The sequence below is a fragment of the Bemisia tabaci genome, chromosome 4 (genome assembly GCF_918797505.1).
Source record: "Bemisia tabaci chromosome 4, PGI_BMITA_v3".
Lineage (NCBI taxonomy): Eukaryota > Metazoa > Arthropoda > Insecta > Hemiptera > Aleyrodidae > Bemisia > Bemisia tabaci.
Window position 1 is genome coordinate 24,341,649 of NC_092796.1, and position 27,746 is coordinate 24,369,394.

The 27,746-nt window shown below is 39.5% G+C and overlaps 1 protein-coding gene across 1 annotated transcript in view; it reads left to right on the forward strand.

Annotated features, from left to right (window-relative positions):
- LOC109039039 (IDLSRF-like peptide) overlaps positions 1–25,232 on the forward strand; it is a 109,407-nt gene extending 84,175 nt beyond the window's left edge. Inside the window, exons 2-4 of the mRNA XM_019054367.2 lie at positions 5,882–6,013; positions 19,580–19,732; positions 21,260–25,232. Coding sequence (XP_018909912.1) covers positions 5,882–6,013; positions 19,580–19,732; positions 21,260–21,453 — 479 coding nt within the window. The 3' untranslated portion in view covers positions 21,454–25,232. The remainder of the gene's footprint in view (positions 1–5,881; positions 6,014–19,579; positions 19,733–21,259) is intronic.
- Positions 25,233–27,746: the final 2,514 nt, after the last annotated feature.

Here is a 27,746-nt window from a genome sequence, read left to right on the forward strand (position 1 = left end):
ATTCCTTGAAGTTTTTGCAGAATTTTCTTCGCGCAGAGAGGGAAAATCACGGCAGTTTTAAAGAATTGCCGTTGAGTATTCCGTTTAAAAAATTAAGTATGATTGGAAGTCTGCGACGTCGCAAACCGAGTTATGTGATTGCCGACTTGCACCGTCGATATTTAAGCTTACGATAAAGAGAAGCGAATTCCGAAGAAAGTATCGCAAGGATGGTGCCGAAAATTAATTTCCCGCCCACGGTGCGTGGGAGAGCTTTCGAGGGGTGGAGACGCGCGCGTGGCGGAGCTCTTGTTGCGAATGGAACAAGTGGACTCGGCTGGCGCTAATTAAGTTAACGTTAGTGAGCTTTCCCGACAACGAGTTGAAGATGGAGCAACTCGGAGACCCGCTAATAAGTTCATCCCCTCCCTTCCCTCCCCCTCTCAGGGTTTCTTTTGACCGGCTCCTTGAGCTTTTCCGCGACGCCGGCGTCCTCTGCCATCGTCAGAAGCGCCGCTTAGCTCCTCGAGATAACCTTTTATGGAGGAGATTGTCGAAAAGCCCGTCAGGGACTGAGCCTCCTTACGCCACACAGTGGATCGAGTCAATTAGAGAGGTTGGACATGAGATTTTTGACAAAAACTCCAACATTTTGTCACATTTTAAACTGTAAGGGGCGTTACTAGCAGAACATTTTTCCGTCAGGGACTCAGCCTCTTTACGCCACACAGTGGATCGAGTCAATTACAAAGATCGGACATGACATTTTTGACAAGAACTCCAAAATTTCGTCACAATTTAAACTATAAGGGATGGTTCTAGCAGAAAATTTTAAGAGGAAACCATCGAAACAACTTTTAGAACCTCAAAGTTTTGTATAAACGGAGTTAAAAGCGTTTAAAGTTTCAAAATTTTGTCCGACCTATCCCATTGACTCGATCCACTGTGCGCCAGGTAAAGCTCGGTGAAAACACAGTAGCTAAGGAATTTTCAGCTTGGAGCTGAGCCGAGCATTTTATGAGGAATTCCCAGAATTAAATGGTCGCAGCGAGAGAGATCAAATGATTATCCTACCGGATCAGTACGCTGATGGCTATTTTCTTTTTATGCACCTGCTTTCTTTTTTACGTTTTATTTTTTAAAATTTTAGAAGCGCATCCTGTTGGAGTGCCCTCTCGAAATCACACCGATAGGGACGGTGGAGTGAGAGCGTTCAAGTATTACGCACGCTATGATGTGCACGCTGCAAATGTGAAATAAACTATAATTTTGACTCGACTAGGAATGTTTACTAGATTAACACAATCATGGACACAATTTATGCACGAGTGCTCTGAATATACATTAGGAGGGGAGAAGGGTTGACGTCTATTACGCCACGCTACGATTCACATTTAAAACGAATCGCAAAGCTTTCCTGAGCATAAGGGTAAACATGGGCACTACGCAAACCCAAGGAAGTTCCGCCCCCCCCCCCCCTAAAAAAAAGTTGTAATAGTTTGTAGCCGCTCAATACCACGAGATCAATGTGAAGAGTGAATGGGCCTGTTGATATGGCGTTATAGCAAATAACCATACATACAAGTCGCTTTACAGCACTCCCTCGCGCTCTACGACTCCTAACCTCCACTGCTCTCTTTCAAACCACAAATCTTGGGGGATTGAGCACCTTAACATTTCTGCTTCAATCCCTTCCCTCCAACCTTTCATTGGGCGCCCTCTGCGTCTTCTCCCAGGAGGAACCCAGTCAAGGACCTGCAAATAACCTAATTGTTATATATCATCCTTTTTCCAATACAATACAGTTTTTGTGTGCACTTTTTTTTCTTAAAGTATTCGTAAAGTGTTATTTCTTAAAGTAACAAACCAGGCCCTTAGCGCCCCCGAACATACAATATTTCTAGCCACACTAATTGAATGAATGAAAATATACACCACCACCCCCCCCCCTCCATGTAAATATTCATTTTCGTCGGAATTGTATCATTACGCCCATTAGACTAATTGATCTTTGCGGCTATCGGCAAGTAATAATCAATACATGCATGATTCTACTCTCTTTAACTTCTGAAAAATAACTCTAAATGCGGTCGTTGGAGGGCGCGAAGCGTCCTAGGACAGTGGCCTAGGGGTTTAGCCCTCAGTATTTCTATTATTTGACGCGCTATTCGAACCGTCGAAATTTTCCTCTCCATCGACGGCCAGAAACCAATCACCCGTCCACACGTGCAATTTCTATCACTTCCACCTTCCTCAGGGAAACATTACTCTCTTAATCCGACAGCCGGGCTGAAAGGGAGCCGCGGAGTGGACGTTCCAGGGCTGAAACACGATCTTATCACTGCTTAAAATGAGCGTTTATCGAGGGTAATCTGACCGCGAAGCGTAGACGGGCTTGAAATTATTATTGACCTGTTGATTTTCGCCCGAGCTCCGAGCCTGCGGTCAACTTGACTGCTATTGCTCCCTCATCGCTCACACCCACGCAATAGCCAAGTTGCCTAATTGACTTCCCCAGTGTGACGTCATTGTTGCTCGTAATTGACAGGTATTGACGATAAACGCGTTGTTGAAGTTGATAATTGAAGTCAGTGAAATGACGCCGGTCCGCCATTTTTAGTAATCCGCTTAGCAAGAACGTAAAATTGTTAGTAAACAAAAATCGCCGTCATGTCAGCGAAATCACTTAGCGGACACACCGCTGAGCGCTGGAAAATTTTCCTGACAAGATGGCGGCCTTTGTTTGCAAAATGACAGGCCAGCGGATAACTGCAAGGATCGCTTTACAACGCTCTCGTTAAAGGCTTAGCGACGCAGCGGATAACGGACTTTAACAACGCGTCTGATATTACCGGTGCCGGTGCTGCAGTTGATGACGTATTTGCCCCCCCCCCCCTTGAACTCTCTTTCCTACGCTTACCTACACATAGGCATAGCTAGAGAAATTTTCTGAGGATAACCTGGCCCTAATTTTGCCGGGTGGGATCTGCATGGGTGAAAATTTAATAAATTTAATTAATACCCTATTTTATATTTGTTACATTTTGTACTTTTATTTTCTATTATTATACTTATATGAATAGGTGCAAAGTAGGATCAGCAACCAGGAACAAAATACAACGAGGGATTTCAGGGGATATCCTATGGGGAAATTTTAGTAAAGTGACTGATCTTAGATGCAAAATCATTTTGGTGATTTTACTTTCATCATTCGGTCATTGTCTTTAGGACTAAACAGTCTCTTACAGACCTTTACCTCTAACCTTTAGGCTGTATAGTAATGTGTAATGCAATTTGACCAGTGGGTCAGTTATAATATGGTTTATTCATTAAATACGTCGCTCAATCGAACTACACGATCAAGGAGAAGGTAAGTAATCTCAGAGGTTGATTCGTGGAATCCTAACCCTCCTGTTGCCAGGATGACATAGAGGAAGACTTTCAATTATTTTCATATATTTCATGGCTTAACGTATGTCGCAGGTAACGTCAAAAATATTGAATAAAGAGTAAACTTCCGAGAACACGATGCGTACTTTTTCCTGTAATACTTAAAAGGAATATACGAGACGGAAATGCAATCTTCCCTCCCTTCCGTACTCCAGTATGAATTCTTGAAGAGGGGCCATTTTCCGGTGTTACTATATATTTCACAGCGAAAATTTCAACATTTCAAAATCAAAATTTAATACCTACGAGAGAACACCTTGCTTGTTCAGAACCGACAGACGGCTCGTGCTATTCAAATACTATCAACTCAGGCATAGGAAACTGAAAATCTGACTACGTTGCAAAGGATATCTTCCGCAAATAACGCAACTATAAGGCAATGGGAAAAATAAACACTTTTATGGCGCCGTAAAAAGGCGCAGCCCGGGGCTGAAGAGGCCCATAATGGTTTTTTCACGCCTTTCCCTTCCCTAGTACGGTAAGAGAGAAATTCGAAGGGAGACGTAACAATCTCTCTGAGTAGGCGTACGTCTTACTTCACGGTTAGTTCCTCGGGAAGATGCATCGGGTGTATTTCTGGGCGTGTGACGTGTTGATGATGATTTGCCCCGTCTGACGACACTTGTTATCTGAATATCATCGCGTGAAATAGGCTACGTTGACGCGGTTGGGAATAACGTCACGTAACGCTTTATCTGACCGTTATCTCCTGGAGAGTTGATCGTCATTGTGGGGGCGGGAACAAAATTTATGTCTGGTGAATGATACGTCAGTCCAGTTTTGCGCTGCCTTTCGGCTCAATGCTCTAATATTTTTCATTTTCATCGCTCACTCTTATGTTGCGTTATCTATGACGTCGTGGATGACGCTAATGACGTTATTTACGTAACCTATCGATGACATCAGCGATAGTGTTTTTTTGAGTGTTGAATGACAGGGACCTTTGTCACATAAGCGTTACGTGTTGGGGAGGGAACGTCGAAATATTCGAGATTTAGTGTCACGTATTTTATGGACATTCACACACACAGCACAGTTCATTCTTAGTGCGTTTCATATCGAACCGGGTTCGTTATTATTTAATGGTCTAATAAAGAGATTGGGCGGTGCTAAACTGCCAAACACTAAATGAGGCAAAAAACGGCGAGAGGCAGTCAGTCAACTGCGTCGCATTCGAGAAATAATTTATGGTTCTGGGCGTCTTTCGACCTGCTGCATTCTACGAGAGTGATGTGTGGACGTTCAGGGGCCCAGAGGTTCGTTTGACATTTCAATCGATGTCAGAGGCTACGAAGGATGGAATAGTTGCACAGTTCATTCTACTCAACACCTACCATGCAAATATTTTGCATGCCAACAACGTTTCCTATTGTCTGATAAAGTGAAGGACCTTTACAATTCTGTCAGCGTTACGTTGAACTGAACAGTGGCACATTCTTTAATTCATACTAAAATAACTTTCCACGGTTTTTTGAGCTCCCTCCTTATCCTTGTAATGCCTCCATATCTTAAAAGCTCTTTTGTGGATAGCGTAATGCTGAGTCAGCACGACGTAACGTCCATCATCTACGTAAAGTCTCTCTCCTTCATTTTTTTCTTCGGCGAGGATAGTCCAATAATATTTTTTCCTGTAAATAGGTAGGTGTGAAACTTCCAAACTTGGATACTTGAATGACACGGGGCTTAAATTTTTTACACCTGAAAAAGCAACCTCAAACCCTCTCTCCTCGAAGAATGTCACTCAATACTTACTCGCTCCTTAAGACAACGAACAAATACCTCAGCCTTCTTCAGCAGTAACAATTAATATTCATATAGAAGCGTCATTACGATTTGAAAATCCACGTTCAGGCAATCGTTCATATGACTTAACCGAACGAACTATGAGTACATCCAAGCACCTATTCTGCAGCATACGAAAATAACATGTGGTATGCAAACAAAATCTATTTCGCATGGATAATTGAAGATAAGAAAACAACCAAACTTTTGCTTTCAATTAATGATTCTTCAAGGATTTGATTTTTAAGTCTGCAGTTTGCGAATGAGGAGTTGCTCGGATTCGGGAGGAAAGTTGAAGAACTACTCCCGATTACGTCTTTTCTATCTTTGACTGTCTTGCTCGCATAGCTCTTGAAGCACCACTACAAATAATACAAGACAGACGGTAACAACACGAACATGGACATAGAGCATGAGAAAGGTTGCGCGTTGATGACGGCGCAGAGATACAACTATTCGTGCTTGATGGATGTCCGTGTTGCGTCTGCGAAATTGAAGGCGAGATGGCGCGGTATGCGTGAACCCGCACTCTCTGCTCTACGCTGCCAATAAAGCGTCACACAGATTCGGGAGGGATGGTAAAGAACTAAGAATCTGTTTGTTCAATTTCATTCAAATTTTTTTTTTTTTTCATTCTTTCTAATAATATTTTGCGTCATGTTTGTTGCAGGTGATGCATGCCACCCATACGAGCCCTTCAAATGCCCAGGAGACGGAACCTGCATCTCGATACAATATCTTTGTGACGGCGCCCCTGACTGCCCGGACGCCTACGACGAGGATGCTCGCTTGTGCACCGCAGGTATAAACCCTTTACATGACCTCAGACAACTTTCCTCTTGTAAGGCAATGGGTTTTTGCACAGCCAATGAAAGTTTTTGATCAAGCCTTGTTTCAAGTATTAGAGAGATAATTGAAAATCGATGAAATGAAATAGTTTTCCGCATTTAAAAGTAAAACGTTCGCGTTCCTTTCAACGCATTCAAGACCCTTGAGTAAGGTTACGAGTTGGACAAATTTTCAAGAGAGAACTAAACGTACGGGCTCATTAAAAAACACTTACGCCGGAAGTCAGAGAGTGGCAGAGACGGGATTTTCCGAGTTTAGCGAGGAAATTTATCCTAGCTGGTTTTTAGGTTAGCCGGAAATAAGGTCCTCTCATTGGCGGTAAAGTGGATTTTTTATCCTGAGCCCCCTTCCCCAAAAAAAGATCTTGCAATTACCCATTTCCTTACAGGCAAAACTATACTTACAATAATTCTCGATCAGAATGAAACAACATGGTCGTTGAATTTACCTCTCCAAAAAACATGCGTATGTAATACTTCTTACCCGCAACGTTCTACCTGTAAATAAATATATTTAATCTGAACGAATCAATTTAAAAAAATTTCTTCCTTGCTCTTTCTTTTGATTAACGTTAAACGTGAAATTATTACGATTTCATAATAATTTGAAACCGCGAGGAACACTTACACCCATTAAGCAGGAATTCTTACATTCAGGCTCAATCATCATATTAATTCTTGAACTTTTTTTTTTTCGTGAAGCTAATTCTGCAGTGAGCGCAAGCTACATTTTGATCACACAGAGCACCGGTATTATAAGGTTTTTCAGTCATATACTTCTACTCATGAGTAATCAGCCATAGCTTTTGCAACGTTACACACCTCATTTTGGCTGGATTTCATTCGTATACTTTCCACTTTCAGCGAGACTTTTATATTTCCAAGCTTCCGGTTTACAAACCTGTTATGGGTATTACTTTAAATTTAAAATAATTAGATTTGATCAACAAAAACGAAGGGAGACACATCCCTTTGCCATGTTGTTTCATTGCGACGTATATATATGAAAAAGAAAAATTAAAGCATGATGAAATATATTTTGTGTCTCTCTCGGATTTTATTGGTAGCAAGCAGTTGCTGATCAAATAAATCGATTAAGTCGGAAAATGAGTACGTTTTAATACGAAAAAATGTGACGTATTCCGTAAAAAAAAAAAAAAAAAAAAAAAAAAAAAAAAAAACACTTTAAGGCGTAGATGAATTTCGCAAGAAAATGTAAATATATCTAAGTCATTACCTATCAGTTTCTGATGGAGAGTGTATTTTAACCCGTGATTACCATGATCTCATTAAAATGAATTGTGAAAATACGTAATATGAATGTTTCTAATTTTTTGATAAAAAAGTATGAAATATATCTTGGCCAGATACAACCTTGATTATCCGTAAGAGTATTTCTCTAAATGCTTGATAGCCTTTTTAAAATTAGAGACAGCTCAATTAAAGTCAAATTGTTACACTTTTTGGAGAAAATTCACCCCAATTTACACTGAGTGGAATCCTTAGCAGAGTAACGAAGTACTGGGGATCACTTAACGAGGCAATTAAGAATTATTCTTCAAAGAACGCGTCACATTTTCCATCAAATTCGCAACTCTTTGCTAGCTCTTTACGTTCCTTTATGTAATGTCCATTCAATGATTATTGAGTGGACTTAATAATTGCTTCCTTGTTTCAATTTTAATATTTTTTCACTTATGAAACAATAGCATCAGACGCCAATTCAGCTAGTGATGAGACTTTGAGCAGAGTTTATCTGTCAAATAAAGCCTACATGTCACTATAAAGTACAACCCTCATCCACCGTTGCTCTTCTTTGTCCGTTGAAACGAAAGCGATGAAGGAAGGCGTGTCATAAAAGCCAATCGTTGTATTATCAACTCGTGGTTCAAGGCACTTAGACAACTACCTTTCTACTTTTCAAACCCTCCAACCGTCTTTTTTTTCTTCTTTTTTATAGCAAAAACAATTTTCGCATTGCTGTCATCCTGGAACAGTACACAAGGTACTCAGGTTATGTTACTGAACCACAGCTCACCTATTCAAACGTAATTGGATGATAAAATTGGATAATGATCAATTGTGTAAATGAAGGAGCGTCTGATGGTTTCGTTTCATCTCCTTTTCCTTCAATGTCTCTCTTCAGTGTTGATTCTGTGCGAAATTTTGGTACTTTTTTTTTCTTTTTTTGAACAATGTGCATTTATCAAATTGACTTGGACACCAGTATAAGTTTTAAAAATATTTTAGACCCATAAACTAGTCCGAACCGCAATCTCAATTAATATTTATTCTTTGCTCCTCTGTAATCTCCAACCATTAAATGCGATTCTATGACATTCACAACGGACTCATTTTCACTTTCAAAATGTTCGTCATTCGCGTTGAACAAAGTTTCCGTTGCATTATTCAAATTTCAATAGTCTAACAAGTAATCGCCATGGAGGGAAAAAGTTTTTGTTTCCATTTTAATCTTTCAACGTTATCGGCAGAGGAATTACCGATTAAAGTTAAAAAAATGGATTGGCGGAAAGACTGAACTCATTGCAAAGGATGCTTTGCTCCTCTAACTCTGACTGTTCGAATATGCAGCGATAGAACGTGACCTCTGACCAGTGGCGTGGCGTAAAGGATCGACTATCGATATATCGCCATTTGAAGCTATAGTAAAGAATCGATTACTAAGGTGTTCGCTGCGAACGCCCTGACAATCGATCTTTTTCCATAGGTTTAACTGGCATAACAATCGATATATCGCAATTCACGCCACGCCACTGCCTCTGATTACGTCTGTCCTTTAGGCAAAGGCTTGAACCCTGTGTCAGCGTCAGTATCTGTGAAATCAATCGGCAAAGCGAAAAAGGCGACAGAGAATAATGAACATCATCCTTTGAGGGTAGCAGCTCTAAATGTTCCCTATTTTATACTGAACGTGGTTATGAGATTACTCGCTCTCCCTCTTATTAATTACTTGTACCCCTGAGCTTGTGAGTGAAACTACGGACATTCGAAGGACTTGATATTTTTTACAGAAACATTTTGCAAGAATATTTGTCATAAAAGCACTCAAAAAAATTACTTTTTCGCGCAAATTCTGTAGATAATTAATTTCATTTCCATTATGTTTCATTCGTCACAACCAATGGAATGGCTTTCAAAATTGGGTAAAAATTCATAAAAAATTAAGAAAAACTGTCGGTTGGATTTATTCAAGAAAATTAAACATGAACCGATACTTACAACGTCACACTGAAAAAAAATTCTCGGCGTTTTTACCACGGTCCGTTGGTGCCTTTATCATCTCACTTTTTTTTACCAAGTATTAGTCATTTTACCGTGACAGACTGGTAAGCTTACCTAAAAACCGGTATTTTTACTGTTTTTTTTTCAGGTAAGAATACCACTTTTATTGGTAATCAATTCCCGGTAACTTTGCCATTTTATCTCGGTAATTCTACCACAGTCGATAAAAAATATTGGCGTTTTTACCAAGGTCCAGTAAAATTACCGAGAAAGTTCAATAATTTTACCGAGATTACCAATTCCATAAATGATCATTTTACCAAGAAAAAACTGGGATCAAATAGAACCCTGAATTCTTGGTAATTTTACCCTTTTCTTAGTAAATACACCGAGATTTTTTTTTCAGTGGGAAAATTGATTTTCAACTATGACCATCGCGCTACTTCGACTCCCCCTCCATACTGCCGTGCTAAGGAGGAACGCCGTATGAACATTCGAGAGTTGCCAAATTTCCTCCGATAAAATGTTTGTTTTCGAGAAAAGTCATGAGTGTGTTTCCTTGAAATATTCCGGAACTTTAGGTGAAATTGCGAGCAAAATTATCTGAGAATTCTGAAGCAAAATATTCATAAGTTTACTAGGGAATTCGTGTTTTATCAAAGGAAACTTGGCAACGCTTAAAGGTTCATACGGCGTTTTTCCTTAGCACGGCAGCATATCATGGGTAACATCCATCAACTTTCACTTCAACAACGTCGGAAAGGTTAGAGACTGAGTGTGAACACTCTGAACTCAAGAGAGGATGAAGTTATCGAGCAAGACCAATGGGAGACATTTTCTGGACAAGGTCTTACTTACAACGTTGCCATGTAGATTAAACAAGAAATAACTGCGCTTTGACGTGTACACATTGGCTGTCGGCACTTTTGCGGTGAGTTGGTGTAGGAAATAGCGGTGTCGAATCAAAACCTTGCGCTCAGAGAGAACACAGGAACTAAAACGGGTCGTAAATCTACACGTCGTTTCGCCGCTCTTCTGGCTAGGGGCTTATCTCAATTCCGACGTGAGCTCTGTTCCTCATGTAAAGTATTGCTTTCAGGGCTCATGTGGAGATAGAAATACGCCCTTACGTCAAAGGAACAACGGTTTGTGCCCGGCTCAACGACCACCTCCGAGAGAGCTTCAATCGAACAATTGCTGCACTTTCCCGCTTTTTACACCCGCGAGCTTACGAGTGGGCGAGGAATTTCATGTGAATATTTTCATGGCTGCCAACTTTGAGAATGGAAATAAACTTTCGATTGTGTATCGAAGATTTACAATTCAACCGTATATTTCTTCTCGGGATGGGAGAGACGCGATGGTGCCACCTGCTTCTGTCTTGAATAAGGAAAAATAAATAAATAATGGAACTTTTTAAGTTGGAGCTTTAATGAAGGTGCGTATCCTAGTATGCCACACGAAGCGAAATTTGCGAGGAGAAAATAGTGCAAAAAGACTCGAATAAAGTAGGTAAAACCAACCAAAAGGAAATTCCATGTAGCACTTTTTACGTGATAAGTACATAAAACAGTCAATGCATCCGCTTAATTTTAACGACGAAACTTTCACAAATTTTGTGCCAGAATTCACGCTTTCAGCACACATCACGAATGAGCATAAAATCTTCGAACTCGGATTAATTTCTTACATTATCATTACTTCACAACTTCTCCTCGGAGGCTCACATACCCCTTGCTGTAAACGCCTGCAAATGAGTTACGTAATTCTGGAAAACATACCCGAATCAAACTTAAATAAATAAATAAGCGACACGATATTTTTGTTTTAATAAAATGTATGGCGATTGGCATTAACGTTTCAAAATAAGTTTGAATCCCTCCGATGTACACTTGATATATTTTTCTCTTCTCTCTTGTCCTTTCTCCCCCTGATGGTCTTGATTATTAAATGCAAATGCAAATGCAGAAATTGGAAGTTTTCAGAGTGAAATCCTTTTTGCTTCATTCAGACTGCTCAGGAAATGGACGCAAAGTAGGTTCAAAACTTGAGCAGACAGGGATTACGTTGAAAGTAAACTTTTCTAGGTAAAGGAGCATACTATATTATTGTGTCAATTTATTTTTCTCGTTTGTAATTCAGTCTTGTTCATTTCCATTAGATTTGAAATCATGGCAACTCCAGGAAGTATAAGGTTCGAGTAACCTTCATTCCTCAGAATTCATGTAAATTTATTCATTTACGAAGCTCTCTGAGTTTATTTGAATATTTCAAATATCAGCGTTTATATATGAGACTATTTGTTTTTCTTTAATTTTAAAAGGACGAGCTAGCAGAGTCCTCATTTACGAGTTTAACTTACTTTCAACCTGTAAAATGTCGTAAATACTAATTGCTGAACATTTCAGCGTCACGCTGTAAATTGATTAAGCGATGTCCCTAAAAGTTTTACTCAGTCGTCTGCTTGCCTTTTCTTCGTGGCTTAAAAGGTGATTGCACAACTTTAGCAACATGAAAGAGTACTTGTAATGATATTCTCAACTACAAAGTTTCAGTAAAACTGATGGAACAGATTTCACCTCCAGATACTTCACTAAAATCTAACGAAAAAACTGAGATAGAATCGTAGGCAACATCCACCTTCTTGAATTTCGAAAATTTGAATTGAAATTTAAGCTTCCCGTCAAAAATTGTCACCTGCTATTAAGTGTCACAAAAACCGATCGAACAGGAGCCGCACAGAGAGGGAACAATAGAACACTACCCATTGGTGAAGGATACCAGGCTGTTTCCGTATGTTAGTGCGCCTTCAATCTCGTCTGATACTGTGCAACACTTCCAAGGGGGTATAGTTGCTCAGAGCGCCTTTCAACAGTGTCGCTTCAACTTAATGGCAGGAGATCACGATTACCGCTGAAATTACTCTCTATTGTAAGCGCAGTTACATATTTTCTCATCGTGGATGATGAAATTACATTCATACCTACGATTTGCGACGTTGCAAGTTTTTCACTGCCCATTTTATACGGGTAAACCGATATAAACACTTTAAAATCTGCCGTGATTTTTTCGAGATGAAATGAGAAATATTCTTTTAATATTTTTGTAGTCTATTAGTATGCTCTTTTTAAAAAAGGGAAATAGGAGTACTAGCAGAAACGTTTTAACGAAAAGAGAGTTAAAAATGACTCAAAATTACCCAGAATTGAATTACTCGCAAAAGAAGCCTCAAAAGATTCTACCAAGACTCGACAAAATTCTCAGCCGAATTATCACTCATTTCACTTCAAAATAACCACAGCTTCTTTAAACCGAAGAAAAGGAGGAAAAACATGTTGTATTTACGATTTGGCACAGAACCCATCGAAAGAGCCGCGGCTGGTCGTATAATCTACATAAGACAAAATCAATAGAGTGCCCACCTGTGAAAACGTAAGGCACGCGAAAACAGTCCCTTCGCGAGCTGAATCGAAGCCCACAGGGCAGCGTAGAAGTTTGATCGCCTCGGTGGGAAAAGTCCGAGTGGGACTTTTGCAGGGACAGTAATTGCGATGCCACTCGCGCGGTTCGGTGAAATTGCGCCACACTCGAGCCACTTGTCCTCGCTGGAGCGCGTGCGAAAGTGACACAGTTTCCCGCTCGCCCAGGTTAAACGTGCATTTTCAGGGATGGCCTGCTCTGCCGTGCTACGGAAAAACGCCGTATGAACATTCGAGAGTTGCCAAATTTACTTCGATAAAATGTTTATTTTTGAGGAAAGTTATGAATATTTTTCCTTTAAATTTTCAGAATCTTAACGTGAAATTGCGAACAAAATTATTTGAAAAATTGGGAGGAAAATGTTCATGGGTTTACCAGAAAATTCGCGTTTTATGAAAGGCAATTTGGCAACGCCTGAAGGCTCATACGGCGTTCTTCCTTAGCACGGCAGTGCTGTCCCGGGGCGGAGGCATAAGGTCGACTTGCTCACTTGCAGCTCCAATAAGGATCGGATCGGAGCCGGGGCGGAATTCGCGAGCGAGTCAAAGCACTCAGCTATGCGCGAAATCGGACTCGCCGCGCTGACAGATCGGGCGGCGCTCAGCGTGAAATTGGTGGGCTTTTCGGCGGTCGCGTTCGCGTCTCGGTAGCGGCGCCGCTCGAAGAGTCTCTTCACGGTCGACGGGCTCAAAGAGACGAGCAGCCAGGGCTCGAACCAACTTAGAGCTACCAAGCCATGGATAATGTTCCTCGAATCAGAGTTCCCGGCTCGAGAGCCCAAGTTCACGTTGCCGCGACACACTTGAAAATTCAAAGTTCACCCGTCAGACTTGGGCCCCGATAAACTAGGGGGCTGTTTGCGAACGGAGGGTAGGGATTCGATCGACATGAATCGATCAAAAAAAAGCGTGAATCGATCGACGTGATTGGATCGACAACCGTGATTCGATCGACAAACCCGTGAATCGATCGAACTTTCCGTTAATCGATCGACAAATCGTGAATTGGTCGATAAGCCCGTGATTCGATCGACATAATACGTGAATCGATTGGCATGAAACGTGAATCGATCGACAAATCCGATAATCGATCGACGAATCGATCGATAAACCAGTGAATCGATCGACAAATCCGTGAATCGATCGATAAACCCGTGAATTGATCGATAAAACTGTGAAATTTATCGACAAATCCATAAATCGATCGAACTTTCCGTTAATCAATCGATCGATAAATTGTGAATCGATAGATAAACCCTTGAATCGATCGACAAATCCATGAATCGATGGAACTTTACGTGAAGCGATCGGCAAATCGTGGATCAGTCGAGGATCAGTTTATTTTTCGATCGATTCATGACAATCAAATCCGTACTCTCCTTCATAAAGTAGGTATCTACCTAATGCTGGAAATCGGATTTATGGACCTCCATTCGCTCTCGCGTATCAAAGGTATGCACTCCCGTAGACAAGTCACGTAACACTCTATGTGACTCCTCCCTCACCTTCCTGAAATGCGTGTTTTGTAATGAACTTTGGATCGAAACGTGTCACGTTGCATCGATTTTTCAGCAAGCATCGATCTAGACCGTGAATTCCCATCCCTTCCTTTTCTTTCGAGTATCCGTGAGGGTGAGGTCTATCGCTCTACGGAACAACTACGTAACTCTAATAGGGCCCTTTTGTTAATCCGCGTTTTTCGCCCAGCGCAGCAGAGGTGGAGAAGAACACCATTAATTTGAAGTTCAGTAACGACTTGCAACAGGTAAACTGGAGGAGTCAACAAGTTTTTGTAGTTCCCGCTTAGTCCGTGAGGAGCGCTCCGTTCGCATTTTCAAGTTGCCACCGCCGTCTTAGAAAACAATTATTTCGGAACAGGCGGAGGGCGCGGCGGTGTTTGAAAGTTTTTAGCTGCTCGGAGATTCACCCTCTCTGAGAGACTAAAGGCTTCAAATTGCTCAGAGGAAAACAGAGACCAGGGAGAGGAGAGAGATGTTGAGGGGAGGGCAGGGTTCCCCTAGAGTTCAAAGCTGGAAGGTCACGGCTCGAACTCGGCCTACTGAATTTCCTAGAATGTAATCTCTTAATTCGACCGTTTGTTGCGACTGCGATTCTGTTCGTTGAGTTTGGGCTTGAAATGGTTCGCAGCAGAGGACAAATTGATGGCGTTATCAAATAACTACAAATCACATTTACTCGTGCACTCAGGGGTCGTTCATAAATTATGTCAGGGTATTTTGCCATTTTTTTTTTAAACCTCCTCTACCCACATGTCAGGCAGCTGTAATTTAGTTTTGAGCACATGTCGGGTGCTCCAGTATCCGCTCTTACTTCCAAGCATGACGTCATTTCAAGACGGATCCCTATCTACAAAAAACAGGGTATCAAAGGATGGACCCAGATAGGTTCATTCCAACGGTTTTTTCGGTTTTTTCATGTCTGAACTGTAACCAATTAACTATCATCCCCAATGAGAAGTTCATGACTGTGGACAACCCTGCTTCCCCCATCTCCCACAATCCAATAATATTTACTGTCAATGGGTCAGTTGCGCTGGTCTAAGAATCGTGTTTTCATGCTTTATTCTTGCTGATCAGCTAAACATAATAAGATCTGTCGAAACAGCAACTTTTTTCGTTCAATATTAACCGAGATATATCGCGCTTTGAAAAATTCGGTTTATGACGTCATCCCCCGCGGTAGTGACACCTTTGGTTCCTTCCATTTTGCTTTCATCAATCTAAGAAACACATATTTCCACTGGTTACTCAACGATAAATTCGGATGAGAGCAAGACGGAAGAAACCGAGGGTGTCACTACCGCGGTGGATGACTTCATAAACCGAATTTTTCAAAAGCGTGACATCTCGGTTAATACTGAACGTAGAAAGTTGCTGCTTCGACATAGATCTTATTATTTTTTGCTGATCTAAAAGAATCTAGCATCAAAACATGATTTTGTGACCAGCGCAACTGATCCATTCTGAGAAAAACCGAGAAATCAGTTTCTTTTTTATGAACGTTGGCAAAATAATCTACCTCACTGTATTTGGTGCTTTCTCTAACTGAATAATAGCGCAGGATGATAATATCAGTATCGCAAGTTACGCTCTTCATAGCATATCATACCCCTTAGTGCTCATTCATAGGCGGATCCACACACTTCGACGGGGGGGGGGGGGGGGTAAGAGGGGTCCAGGGGCTCCCCCCATAGCAAATGTTCAATATTTTAAAGCATCTATAAATCTTATTATATGCAGTTCGAGTCAATTGGGTCGTGAATAATTATCAAACCGAAGCATCCTTCCTTCTTTTTTCCTCAGTTTTCTATTTTCGTTTTCTTTTTCTTCCTATTTTTTGGGAGCGAGCTGTACGCCTCCTACGCCCTCCCCCCCCCCCCCGGATCCACTTATGCATGGCTCATGCGGGCAGCTATTTTAGGCAATGGCGCTTATATCTGTTTGTTGAAGATGGCACCATGAAAGTGACCTTAAAATGTTAAATGAAATATTCCGTATTCCAATGTTCCTGACAGTTTGCGAACTATCTGGCGTTTCATAGATTCTAAAGTTCAGGTAGTCGAGAAAAAATATCATCCATTTTTTCACTGAAACTTAATCCGTAATTAAGACCCCGGCGGCCACGAGAATACCAGGTACCGTAACGAGTATTGTGAGTTAAACACAGACCGCGGTACCCTGAAGCACAGAAGCACGGCTCATTTTTTAAGGGTAAGAAAAATAAACCCTAGATGAACTTTCCCTAAATTATCATTCATTCTGATTCGCTCGAAGAGTTCGTGATCCCAAAAGAAAACTTGGTGGTTCTCAATACGGAGCCCTTACTACTTTCGAGGAAAATTCTGCCGTGCTAAGAAAGAACGCCGTATGAGCCATCGGACGTTGCCAAATTTTCTCAGATTAGTCAGGCATTTTCAGGAAAACTTTCGAATATTTTTCTTTCAATTTTTTAGAGAATATTGTTAATATTTTAATCTGAAACATCTGAAAATTTCAAGGAGAAATATTGGTAATTTTTTTCAAAAATAAACATTTTATTCAAACAAATGTGGCAATGTCGGAATGTTGATACGGCGTTTTTCCTTACGACGGTCGAATTGCTCCCTCTTGGGCCCCGTGCGCGCATCAAGGGCGCAACTGCACTTTCTAAAAGCAACGATAAATTACGAGCAAAGCTCGGAGCCACCGCTCCTCGGTAGGCAACGGAACTTAACAAACTCAGTTCACGTTTCCTTAACTTGTTTTCAGCATTTCAGCAAACTAATTTATTTCCCTTAAAGTCCCGCCGAGTCCCACCCCCGAGCACGGAGCTAATTTGATTTGTTTATTAACTTCTTTCCTCTGTTTATTCACTAATCACAACGTGCGCGAATCGTCGCTCTGTGGGGACTCTCCGGAGAGATGGAAACTCACATTCTCCTCGTGTGTAAACGTATCGGAGCTCTCGCAAAAATATCAGCCTCCGCAATCGCGTAAGCACTCAATTATTCTACCGTGCGAATGCACTGAAAAAAAATATCGGTGTATTTACTAAGAAAAGGGTAAAATTACCAAGAGTTCAGGGTTCAATTTGATCCCAGTTTTTTCTTGGTAAAATTACCATTTATGGTATCGGTAATTTTACCGAGAAATCTCGGTAAAATTATTGAACTTTCTCGGTAATTTTACTGGACCTTGGTAAAAATGCCAATATTTTTTATCGATTGTGGTAGAATTACCGAGATGAAATGGCAAAGTTACCGGGAATTGATTACCAATAAAAGTGGTATTCTTACCTAAAAAAAACAGTAAAAATACCGGTTTTTAGGTAAGCTTACCAGCCTGTCTTGGTAAAATTACCAATAGGAAGAACGCCGTATAAGCCTTCAGATTTCCCCAGTTGGAATACGACTTTTCAGGGAAATCTGCAAGTGTTTATCCGCCAATTTTTCAGAGAATTGTATTCGAAACCCGATTCAAATTATATTACGTGGCTCCTTAAAAATATGTATTTTATTTGAGGAAATTTGGCAACTCTCGAATGTTAATACGGTGTCCTTTCTCGCAAACCAGTAGTTAGGCTTTCGGAATCGTAAGTGTATCCGCATTTTCGTTCCTTTCTCGTCGCAATCGTGTTAGGCTTTTCATGGAAATCTGTAAGTGTTTATCCGCCAATTTTTCAGAGAATTGTATTCGAAACCCGATTTAAATTATATTACAAGGCTCCTTAAAAATATGCATTTTACGAGTATTTGAGGAAATTTGGCAACTCTCGAATGTTAATACGATGTTCTTTCTCTCAAACCAGTAGTTTGGCTAATTAGCAGATTGACTGCTGGTCAGAGTTTGACCACTGGTTTGGTGACCAGAGATTGACGAGAGATCTTACACACGGCCCTTAGTAAGAAATGCAGTGACATCGGCGATGCCTTTGGGGAAATGTTTTTGTTGAAACATTTGCACCTCTTTGGTAACGCTGCTGTGATGCAACACCGTTTAATCAAACTCCGAGGATTTCACGGCAAACACGATTGTAATGCAACGTAGAAAACCCTTGATAGTAAAAACTGCCGCTACTCGTTGCGCCGAGGAAAATTAGAGCGCCTGCAATTTTTGTGTATGCAACACGGATATCCTAAGAACACGAATAGTTGCGTTCAGACATACGCATTTAAAAAGCCGCAGCGCTTTCAATTTTTCCCGCTTGTAATGACAAAATGGGTCACTCATTGCATTCATACGTCGTTGGTTTTGCTCGAAGATAGGGTGGTTGGAATATTTAATTAAATTAAAAAAAAAAAAAAGAAATACATATTGATGGAGAAACTGCAGAAATGCGTATTTCTTTTTGCTGCGTTGCAGATTTCCTATCATACTCTATTTTCTACGTGGGAAACTACTAAACGTCATTTGTTGATAATTTCAGTGCTTTTTCTACTCTTTTTAAAGAATATTCTCTGAAAACTTCTTGCCATGGTGTTGGTTCGGTCTCCTTTTAAAAAATAAAATACTATCGGAGATTTAGAAACATTGCAGCCGAGCAACGTATTTTTGCAGTTTCACCGTCGCTATTAAATTAATAATCTAAATACAAAATAAAATGGAGACTATTCATGAGGCAATCACTCGCCTGACTTTATTGAAAATCACACACTTTACATTTGCCTAAATTTTCTCCAATATAATAATCGTATCCTTATGATCATTACTATCTTCTGCATGTGGGAGCGCTACCAAATGGTGGAATTCATGGGACCATTATCGGCAAAAACGAGCGTGATTTAGGCCTATCGTCATCATACGAATTCTAAGCATATGCAAATCTGAGATTATACATTACCTTGAAAGTGATAAAACACAATTTTCAGGCTGCAGGGAAAATTTTCGCAGCAAAATGCCCTAACTTTTCTGTTTTTATGATACAATCAATTGCTACATTTCTTCTAGTGTTAACTACTTACCTACATTTAATTAATATTTTCAGGTGCTGTGCTCCTGAATGAATGCTAATTTAGTGATGTACAATTAACTTATTTTAAACTTTCCAGGAGATATTGTTCTTACCTCAGGATCGATGGTGCCATTGATATCATCATAACTAATTATTTTGCATTCATGTAATATTCATTACCTAACTTTCCTTCTCTGCTTCCTCTTTTGATGCTATGTATAGAATGCTTATTTTTTGCATACTGCTCCGTAGTTCCTGTAGTTGCATAATTCCCTCTGTAGAACTTTCGTAAACTCTCAGAGTGGATATCATGACGATCTTCGTTGTTTTGTATTTTGTCCCCTTCAGCCAAGCGACCGCCTGTTGAGGAGACTGCCAGTTTCCTCCAGTCACTCATAGCCAGCCACGGACCTAATTACTTGGAGAAACTGTTTGGTAGCAAAGCCAGGGATGCTTTGTCACCACTCGGAGGAGTAGAAAAAGTTGCGATAACCTTATCAGGTAAACCCCTTCTTCTGAAGGTTTCTTTTCATTTCCCTTTCCACGGAGAAGGGTTGCATAAAGTTCAGTAGAGCCTTTGTGTTTCTCTTACATCATAGCCTGCCTGGCAAAATCAATAATGCCTTGGCGTCATAAAGTGTTGCAAGGATTAAATTTACGAGGACGCTACACTAGAGGATCGTTTTAGTTAACGATGTGCGTGCTTATACGTTGTCATATTAAAATTACCTGCAATATTGGTTTTTTGATTAGAAACAGACGAGGTGTCAGTTGAGAATCTCGCAGATATTTTCATAAAAAATACAAAGGGTTAAAAAAATTTGAAGGCTTTTTCTATCGATGCTTTTTGGTGAGCTAATACCTGCTCATCCATTTGATAAAAGAGAAATCACTAAAAATCGTGGCACAGACTGTATGGAACAAGGTGGTAAAATAGATTGTCGCCGGTGAAACTACCAGACCACGTACCTCGTTTGCAGTGTTTAAAAATTTCCGCTCTCATTTTATTTTTTTGAAGAAGAACAGGCCAGTATCATTCCTTGAAGTTTTCACAGGATTCTTTCCGCATCGTGAAAAAAAATCACGGAGGTTTTCAAGGATGGACGTTGAGTGGTTTTCCGTTTAAAAATAAAGTGTGATAGGAAGTTTACAACGTCGCAAATTGAGATACGTGGTTTAGTAGTCTCATCGTCGATGTATGCCTCAGCGTGACCCCTTCTTAATATTCAAATGCATCTGCTTGAGCTGAACACTCTCCCCCCTCTGTCTTGCATAGTGGTTCTCATTTTGACACTATTAGAAAATCAAAAATCATTTTTGACACTATTAGAAAATTTTTGGACCTTTTAGACTTGCTTTTCCTGCGAGACATTGTGGACCCATTACAACTTTGCCACCTTGTTATATACATCCACTTGCTAACCTCATTTGCCATACAACTCCGCATCAGCGTATAATTGACTGCTGTTAACGAGCGAATTAAAGCTGATTAATATCGTCGCTCCGGCTACATTGAACAAAGCTGCTACATAACTTGAAAGTTTTTAAAATTTAGCACACAGTCCAAATTATAAACAAACGGAAAGCGCCTCTCTAGTACGTCCGTATTAGAAAAGCGCTCAGCTATATTTTCTACGTAGGCGAGTTTTTAAGTTCCCCGAGATAGATGGGCACCATTGAGATGAAAAAAACTCGCTCACCAAAATTTCAACTCTCAGTTTTGAGAAAGCTACGCAACCGCTGTAAACTTAATTACACCAGAGGCATTTAACAAAGATAACAGGTTAATCTATTCTAAATATCTTAGGCCCTTCTCCGCCATCTTATTGCTGAGCTGATGCGCCACTTGAACGCATTGTCACTATAGCATACTAGAATTCTAGAGGCAGGTTGAAATCAAAAAGCGCCTTTTCAGCTGAGCGTTTTAAATATTTCGTGACTCAAATGCGACTCGTTGAATCGGTCACCTGACTCACTCTTGTGACTGAATTTTTTACTCGGTTTCTGATGAAATACCCTGTCCAACAGAATCACAGACGATAGAGGATTTCGGCGCTGCGTTACACTTGATGCGGTCCGACCTAGAACATCTGCGCTCGGTCTTCATAGCGGTGGAGAACGGGGATCTGGGAATGCTCAAAAGTCTCGGCATCAAGGATTCGGAACTAGGCGATGTCAAATTCTTCCTGGAGAAACTCGTCAACACTGGATTCTTGGACTAAGCAGATCCTCGAAAAGCAACCCCTTCCATCTCTGTTCTGTCTTTTTTTAAACTCCGGTCCTTTTTCAATTACTCAAAAACAAATCCTCTTTTTATTTTTATTTTTCTATGTTGTTTTTAAGGATGGACATCATCGAAATCACGTTGATTTTATTTTTCTTTTGATACATAAGAGCCAAGTGCGCGTGTAGATACCCGAGTTCAAAACTCGATGATTTTATGTGTATAGTTTTGGGGATGTATCAGAAGTATTATTTAGAAGTTCATTTACAGGTGTGATGGACACAAAAACTGTAGGCTTGCAAATTCCTTTCAAGGAAAAAGACTTTTCTGAACACAGAGAATCCGATATTGATGTCGCAACTACAGTATGTCTAAAATTAATACCACATTTTTGAGAGTAGTTTGTGAGGTTGATCATTTCTGAGGGTAAATTTGTTCGACAGACCTCCTGATAGATTTATCTGATGTAGATCCTTCATTGTGAGAAAATACAAAATTTGGTATTGTTAATAGATGGAAGAAAGAGCTTGATAACTGAACGCCAGTAGGGGACTACTTATTCCATTAAAAAAAATGAAAATACAAATACGATATATAAAGAAATAGTATGATAAAAGATCATAAAAAGAAAATAAATCACGTTGAAATGATAGTATCGGAAAACTTTTTAAATAAATAATGTTTTTGAAAATTCAAAATAAAATACTTTTACTTGTCATTATGTGTGCGTAAGAAATCTCAATTTAAGTTTAACTTCAAACTTGGCTCGGATCTGTCAAAACACAGGGCCTTGGTCATTTTTAAATAAAACAGATGAATTGAGATCAGAAAATAAATTTAAGTAAAGACCTAAGAACTGTGAACTACCTCAAATCCAATCTGATACATTTTATGAGCGACCCTCTTTCTTTTACGTATTTTCAAGCCTTCATCTTGTCGAGTGGGGATGAATCTTAAAAGACGCTGGTCAAAAATTGCCTGGTAAAAGTCTGGCTGTCTTATCTTGTTACTATCACCACTCAGAGTGACTGTAAAAGTCTCCGCTCCGTAAACTAAGTCAATTTTTTAAGGAGTGGAATACAAATATTGTAACTTTACCTCGTTAAGAATTATAATTTTGACGATGGATTTTATTATTAATCATAAATTATATTTTAAGTATGGAGAGAGAATCAATGTCAACTCGAGTCAGCGTTAAGACTTTCAATTAAAAATATCAGATATGACTTAGAAATCTAAGTAAAATGTCAATCGCTGATATTTTTATTGATTTTGTACAAAAGTTTACTCTTTTTTTGTTTTTAATGCTATAAATTTTATCCTAAGTTTTTCAAGATGAGGAGCGTGTTTAGTGGATCCAGGTGATCAAGAAAATACGAAATTGCGCCCAATTGCGTGGTAAATAGGACATAATGTATGATCAAATTCATTAGACTTCTCTCATTTTCTTCTCCTCCTCACTTTTGCACGGAAGAAAAACGTCTCCTCTCTCCTGAACTTTTGACCCTAATGAGGTAAAAATCCCTTCACTTACATAAGAATAGATTTAATTTTAGAAATGAAAAGGAAAGAACAAATCAACTGTAAGGAGTGCATCACGTTCCCGAATAATTGTGTTAAGGACCATTAGCAATCACTCGTTAGTCTCCATCAAGAGGCAACGGAATGCGAAAATCCATATGTTTTTATGAGCACATTCAAAAATAGGAGGGAGAAAGCCTGATAAATTGAAGGGTTCCTGATCGTCGAACGTATGCGCGAAATTTCTCGTCTCTCGAGGACAACAGCCCCAGATAATTACAGATGGGGCTATCTAAAATTACGGGTCGGTAAACCGTCACTACAGAAGAACATTTGAACACCAACTCTATTGTGAGATTAAAACCGATAATTCTAATATTTGGACCTTTCACCAAGCATGTTTATAGGTTTGCCTAAAAGAGGGTTTTAGAGGGGTCGGTAGATCGGTACATCAGCGGTACTTTCCTGGAAAAATGCATTCCGTGTGCCAGTTAATGTAGTCGCACTTTCGAAGTATACCTAACTGAAAAAAAGAATCCTCGATTATACAATCAACAGTTTGGTTCGACAAATCGAAATTCATTACTAGTATTTGGTTTATATAACCTGATTTTTACTTTCTCGCTCCCCTAGGGTAGAGAGGAAGTATTGTCATCCTCCAAGAAAAAAAAAGAAGTTTTTTTTATTCGTGAGTGATGGCACTATACAGCAAGGTAAGTTAAAGTAGACGGTATGCAAGCTGTAGGGTAGAAAAAGAGAAGGACTTAGAGATACGTGTTTTCAATTTCAATATTTAACATATCATAACATGCATGTGCAATACCGACATACCGTGCTGCGGCACACCGCACTCATCTCTCATCAAAGCGATGAGCGTACAATGTGAAACACCTAAGGTCCACATGAGGACTTATAATTAATATTTATTTCGCAGAGCTCTGCATCTTTAGAGACTTAGCCAAACATCATTTTGCATGAATGAAACCAAACATATCGATACATATCAATTATACCAAATACTTAGTTCATAAGAAATAAGAAATATTTTTTTGAATTTTAATATTTACATATCATAGTATATTTAAAACTATTAGTGTTGTAATTCCTGATCTCGGATCAAAACCAGCCGTATCACTACATATCAGTTAACGACTAAAGTACCTATGAAAGCATATCAAATTGAAATTTTAAAGTCTGCTGCACCAAAACACGAGATTTATCATTTTGAAATTGTTTAGTTCTAATAACGATAAACTTATTGTAATTAGTCGATCTGTACATGACTCTTGGGTTCATGAATGTGCGTTAGCGATCCCTGGTAGCAAAAATTTACCATTTGTACCAAGATAGTGTATTCTGTTTCAAAATTGGTGACACCCCCCCCCCCCTCCAGCTACTTCATAGATCATGATTTGTACAGGTTATACATCTAGAAGCCTTGAGCAGGGAAAACAGTATTTTCCAAATTACAACATAAAAAAGCCGATCTCATTATAGAAATCGGATTTTTCACCATCTAAATTGGCCGTCTATTGTTGTATTTGAGTGGTGTGGCATCATCTCAGATAGTGCGACGCACATTTAAAGTATCAAAAAGTGTTAGGGGTCATTCCCTAAAATTTTGGTGCCACCCCAATGAGTTGGATGACATGGACATTTCCAATTAATTTTGGTTGGATCGCAACTCAAGTTATGAGTACCACGATCTTTGGGTTAGTATAACCTAATGTATTGTGTTACTACCACAATTAATTGGGGTACTACCACAATTTATTGGAAATGTCGAAGTTGGAATTTACCTCCTATCTCTTTTTTTTCGTGTAGACTTTCAGTATGTCAGTCGTTCAAAGAGCGATTGGAAAAAATGTGCTATCTGTATCTGTAAGGCTCACGCCAGAATATTAGCTGATTTCTTTCACGCTACCCAGTCCGTTTTATGGTAACTTTTTAGCTAATATCTTTTGTTGTAAATCTGTCAGCATGGCAGCATGCTACTTCGAGTCCAAGAATGAAATGTAAAAAGGGATCGCTAAAATTATTGTCATTAAGGCGCGTTAAATTTACAGAGTTAAGTCTTTTTATCATTGTAATCGGAAGCCTATTTCTTTAAAATTGTGTGCCTCCAGGGCAGCTTTATTTCAGCATGTTTGACAGTATGAATTTCATCTATAAAACATCATATCCTCTTTCAATGTTCTTAAATTATTTATTGATTGTGCAATGTCTTGAGTTAATTATATAATTTTATTTTGTAAACATGAGTCGTTTATTTCTGTGAAAGTCTGATAATAGTTTTTTTTTTACCTTCGTATTTTTTTCATTCATTCATTTTTTAACTGATGCAGTCACAAAACAGAATGGCGGCATTTTACAATGCCCTGAACTTTTTTATTCTATTACCTTAAAAAGATGGAAAGAAAAATCAAGTCCTCCAAGTGATAAAGATATCAAAGGCGCTATATTTTTAGTGAGTATATACCTAAAGCGAATTTTCCCTGTAAATTATTGACTAATCAATTGGATAAGAAGCAGATGGACCACCAGTTTCCAGTTAAACCATTTCAAAACTTTGTGAGGCCGAAGTTAATAGTGCCACTTGCACAAATTACTTTTAATAAATCGAGGGCTGAGGAATATTACAGCTTAACTGACAATTTTGGCGAAAACGAGTTTGTGACTTCGCCGTATTCTTAAGCATGATAGATGCAAGCTGATATTTTCAGTTTTTTCCAATTCCTCGTGGGAGCGCTGTAATGACGCTTTAATGTGTAAAAGAAAATTGCAAATGTAAACTCAAAATTACAAAAATGGCGAAATTTCTCTACGTTCTATAAAATCATCAGTCCTAAGGCGCATAACTGCAGTTTTTGCTATCCCGAGAAATACGCGTTTGAAATTTCGAAATTGCATGGATTCTCATGGCGGAAGGAAAATTCAAACTGACTTTTTGATGCTCTAAAATTAGAATTTGGAAGCACATTTTTCACGGAATATGCACTAAGACTAGTTTCCTTCGAAATCATTAATATATCGACGGTTTAAGTCGGCAATGACATAACTCGGTTTGCGACGTCGCAGACTTCCTGCCATACTTTATTTTTTAAACGGAGAACTACTCAACGGCAGTTCTTTAAAACTGCCGTGATTTTCCTTCTCTGTTCGGAGAAAATTCTGCAGAAACTTCAAGGATTGATGTCAATTTGTTCTCCTTTAAAAAAATCATATAGAGGCGGAGATTTTCAGACACCGCATACAAGATATGTGGTTGCCGACTTACGCCGTCGATATTGATTTTTCTAAAGAACGGCACTTACGCGCCTTGTCCTCCAAGCCCCTCAATTTACAATTCAGTAAAACTGCTATTTCTTGAGCGGTTACCTACTGTGCGACAGGACGAAGGAAGAGACTGGAGGAGACGAATCAATCACTCATGACCGGAGTCACACATTTTGGATGTTGCTCGAGAAAAATTACCCACGGCTTTTCAGCTTGACTCAGGTGCAGCCCTCCAACTTGCCGCTTCGTAAGAGAAACCTTACTTTTTAATGAACACTTAAAAATCTGCCGTATTTTTTTTTTTTTCTTTAGATGAGATGAGAAATATTATTTTAATGTTTCATTCAAGTCTATATTTCTATGCTTCTGATAGAGAGGGGAAAAGAAGTAAGAACCTTTGAACGAACAAAAGCGGGTCCGAAAAGTATAGCCCTTGAATTAAACGGGCCCGATGAATTGAAACAGCTCAAAAGCAAGCTGACTGACAATCAGTGTCACTATCAGCTCGCTTTTGAGCTCTAGCGTCTATGGTGTAAAGATAATGAACTTTCATTATGCTCCTCCAAATGATCAAATGAGAAAGTAAAAAGGAAACGAATAAAAAATAAATACATGACTAAATAAACTATCAGTTTTAGCACGAAAAAGTTGAAGAGAGTGCCGATATCGAGGTCTGGAGTTAGCTGAGAGTACATAGATTTTAAAACTGAACAGAAAAATAATAGATGTCTCAACTATACAAAGTTGCACTGTTTCGAAGGCGCTAAAAAAGCAAGGCCGCATCCGCTATCTTGGCTTTTTGAATTTCGAAAATTTTCCATAAAAAAACCCCCTGACACTTAGTTTTACAAATATCTATCGAACAGGAGCAGTCATCGAATTGTAAAACCAGTAGGACTCTAGACAGTAGCAAACGACACCAGTCAGTTCCAGTATTAGTACGTTAGCGCGCCTTCATTTTCGTCTGATACCGTGCAGTACCTCTGTGGCGGAATAGTTGCATGGAGCGCCTTTCAACAGTGTCGCTTCGCAACTCAGTGCCAGGAGATCACGATCGTCGCTGAAATTACATTTTATCGCGTGCGCACTTGCGCAGCTACACATTTTTTCATGACGGACGGTGAAATCACATTCACACCTCATTTGCGAAGTTTTTCACCGCCTGTTTTATACGGGTGAACCGATTTGATTTAAAAGAAGGGCGGGAACAAAAATATTTCACAGATTTATAATTATGTTTATTTTGAAAGGAGTTTAATAAGTTATAAAGCGTTTCTATGATCATATATTTAATTAATTCAAACGAAATTCGTTTGAAAATAATAACTTGTCTCTCCAGGAGACGTGGAAAAAGCATCCTTAACAAGTTAACACACTTTAAATTTAATGCTCACAAATCCTCGTTTTCAAAATGCACAGAGTGTTTGTAAATGCATTGTGTCTATCGGCATTACCAGTATCATTTTTATCACTTCCAATTGAAAGAAGTTCCTC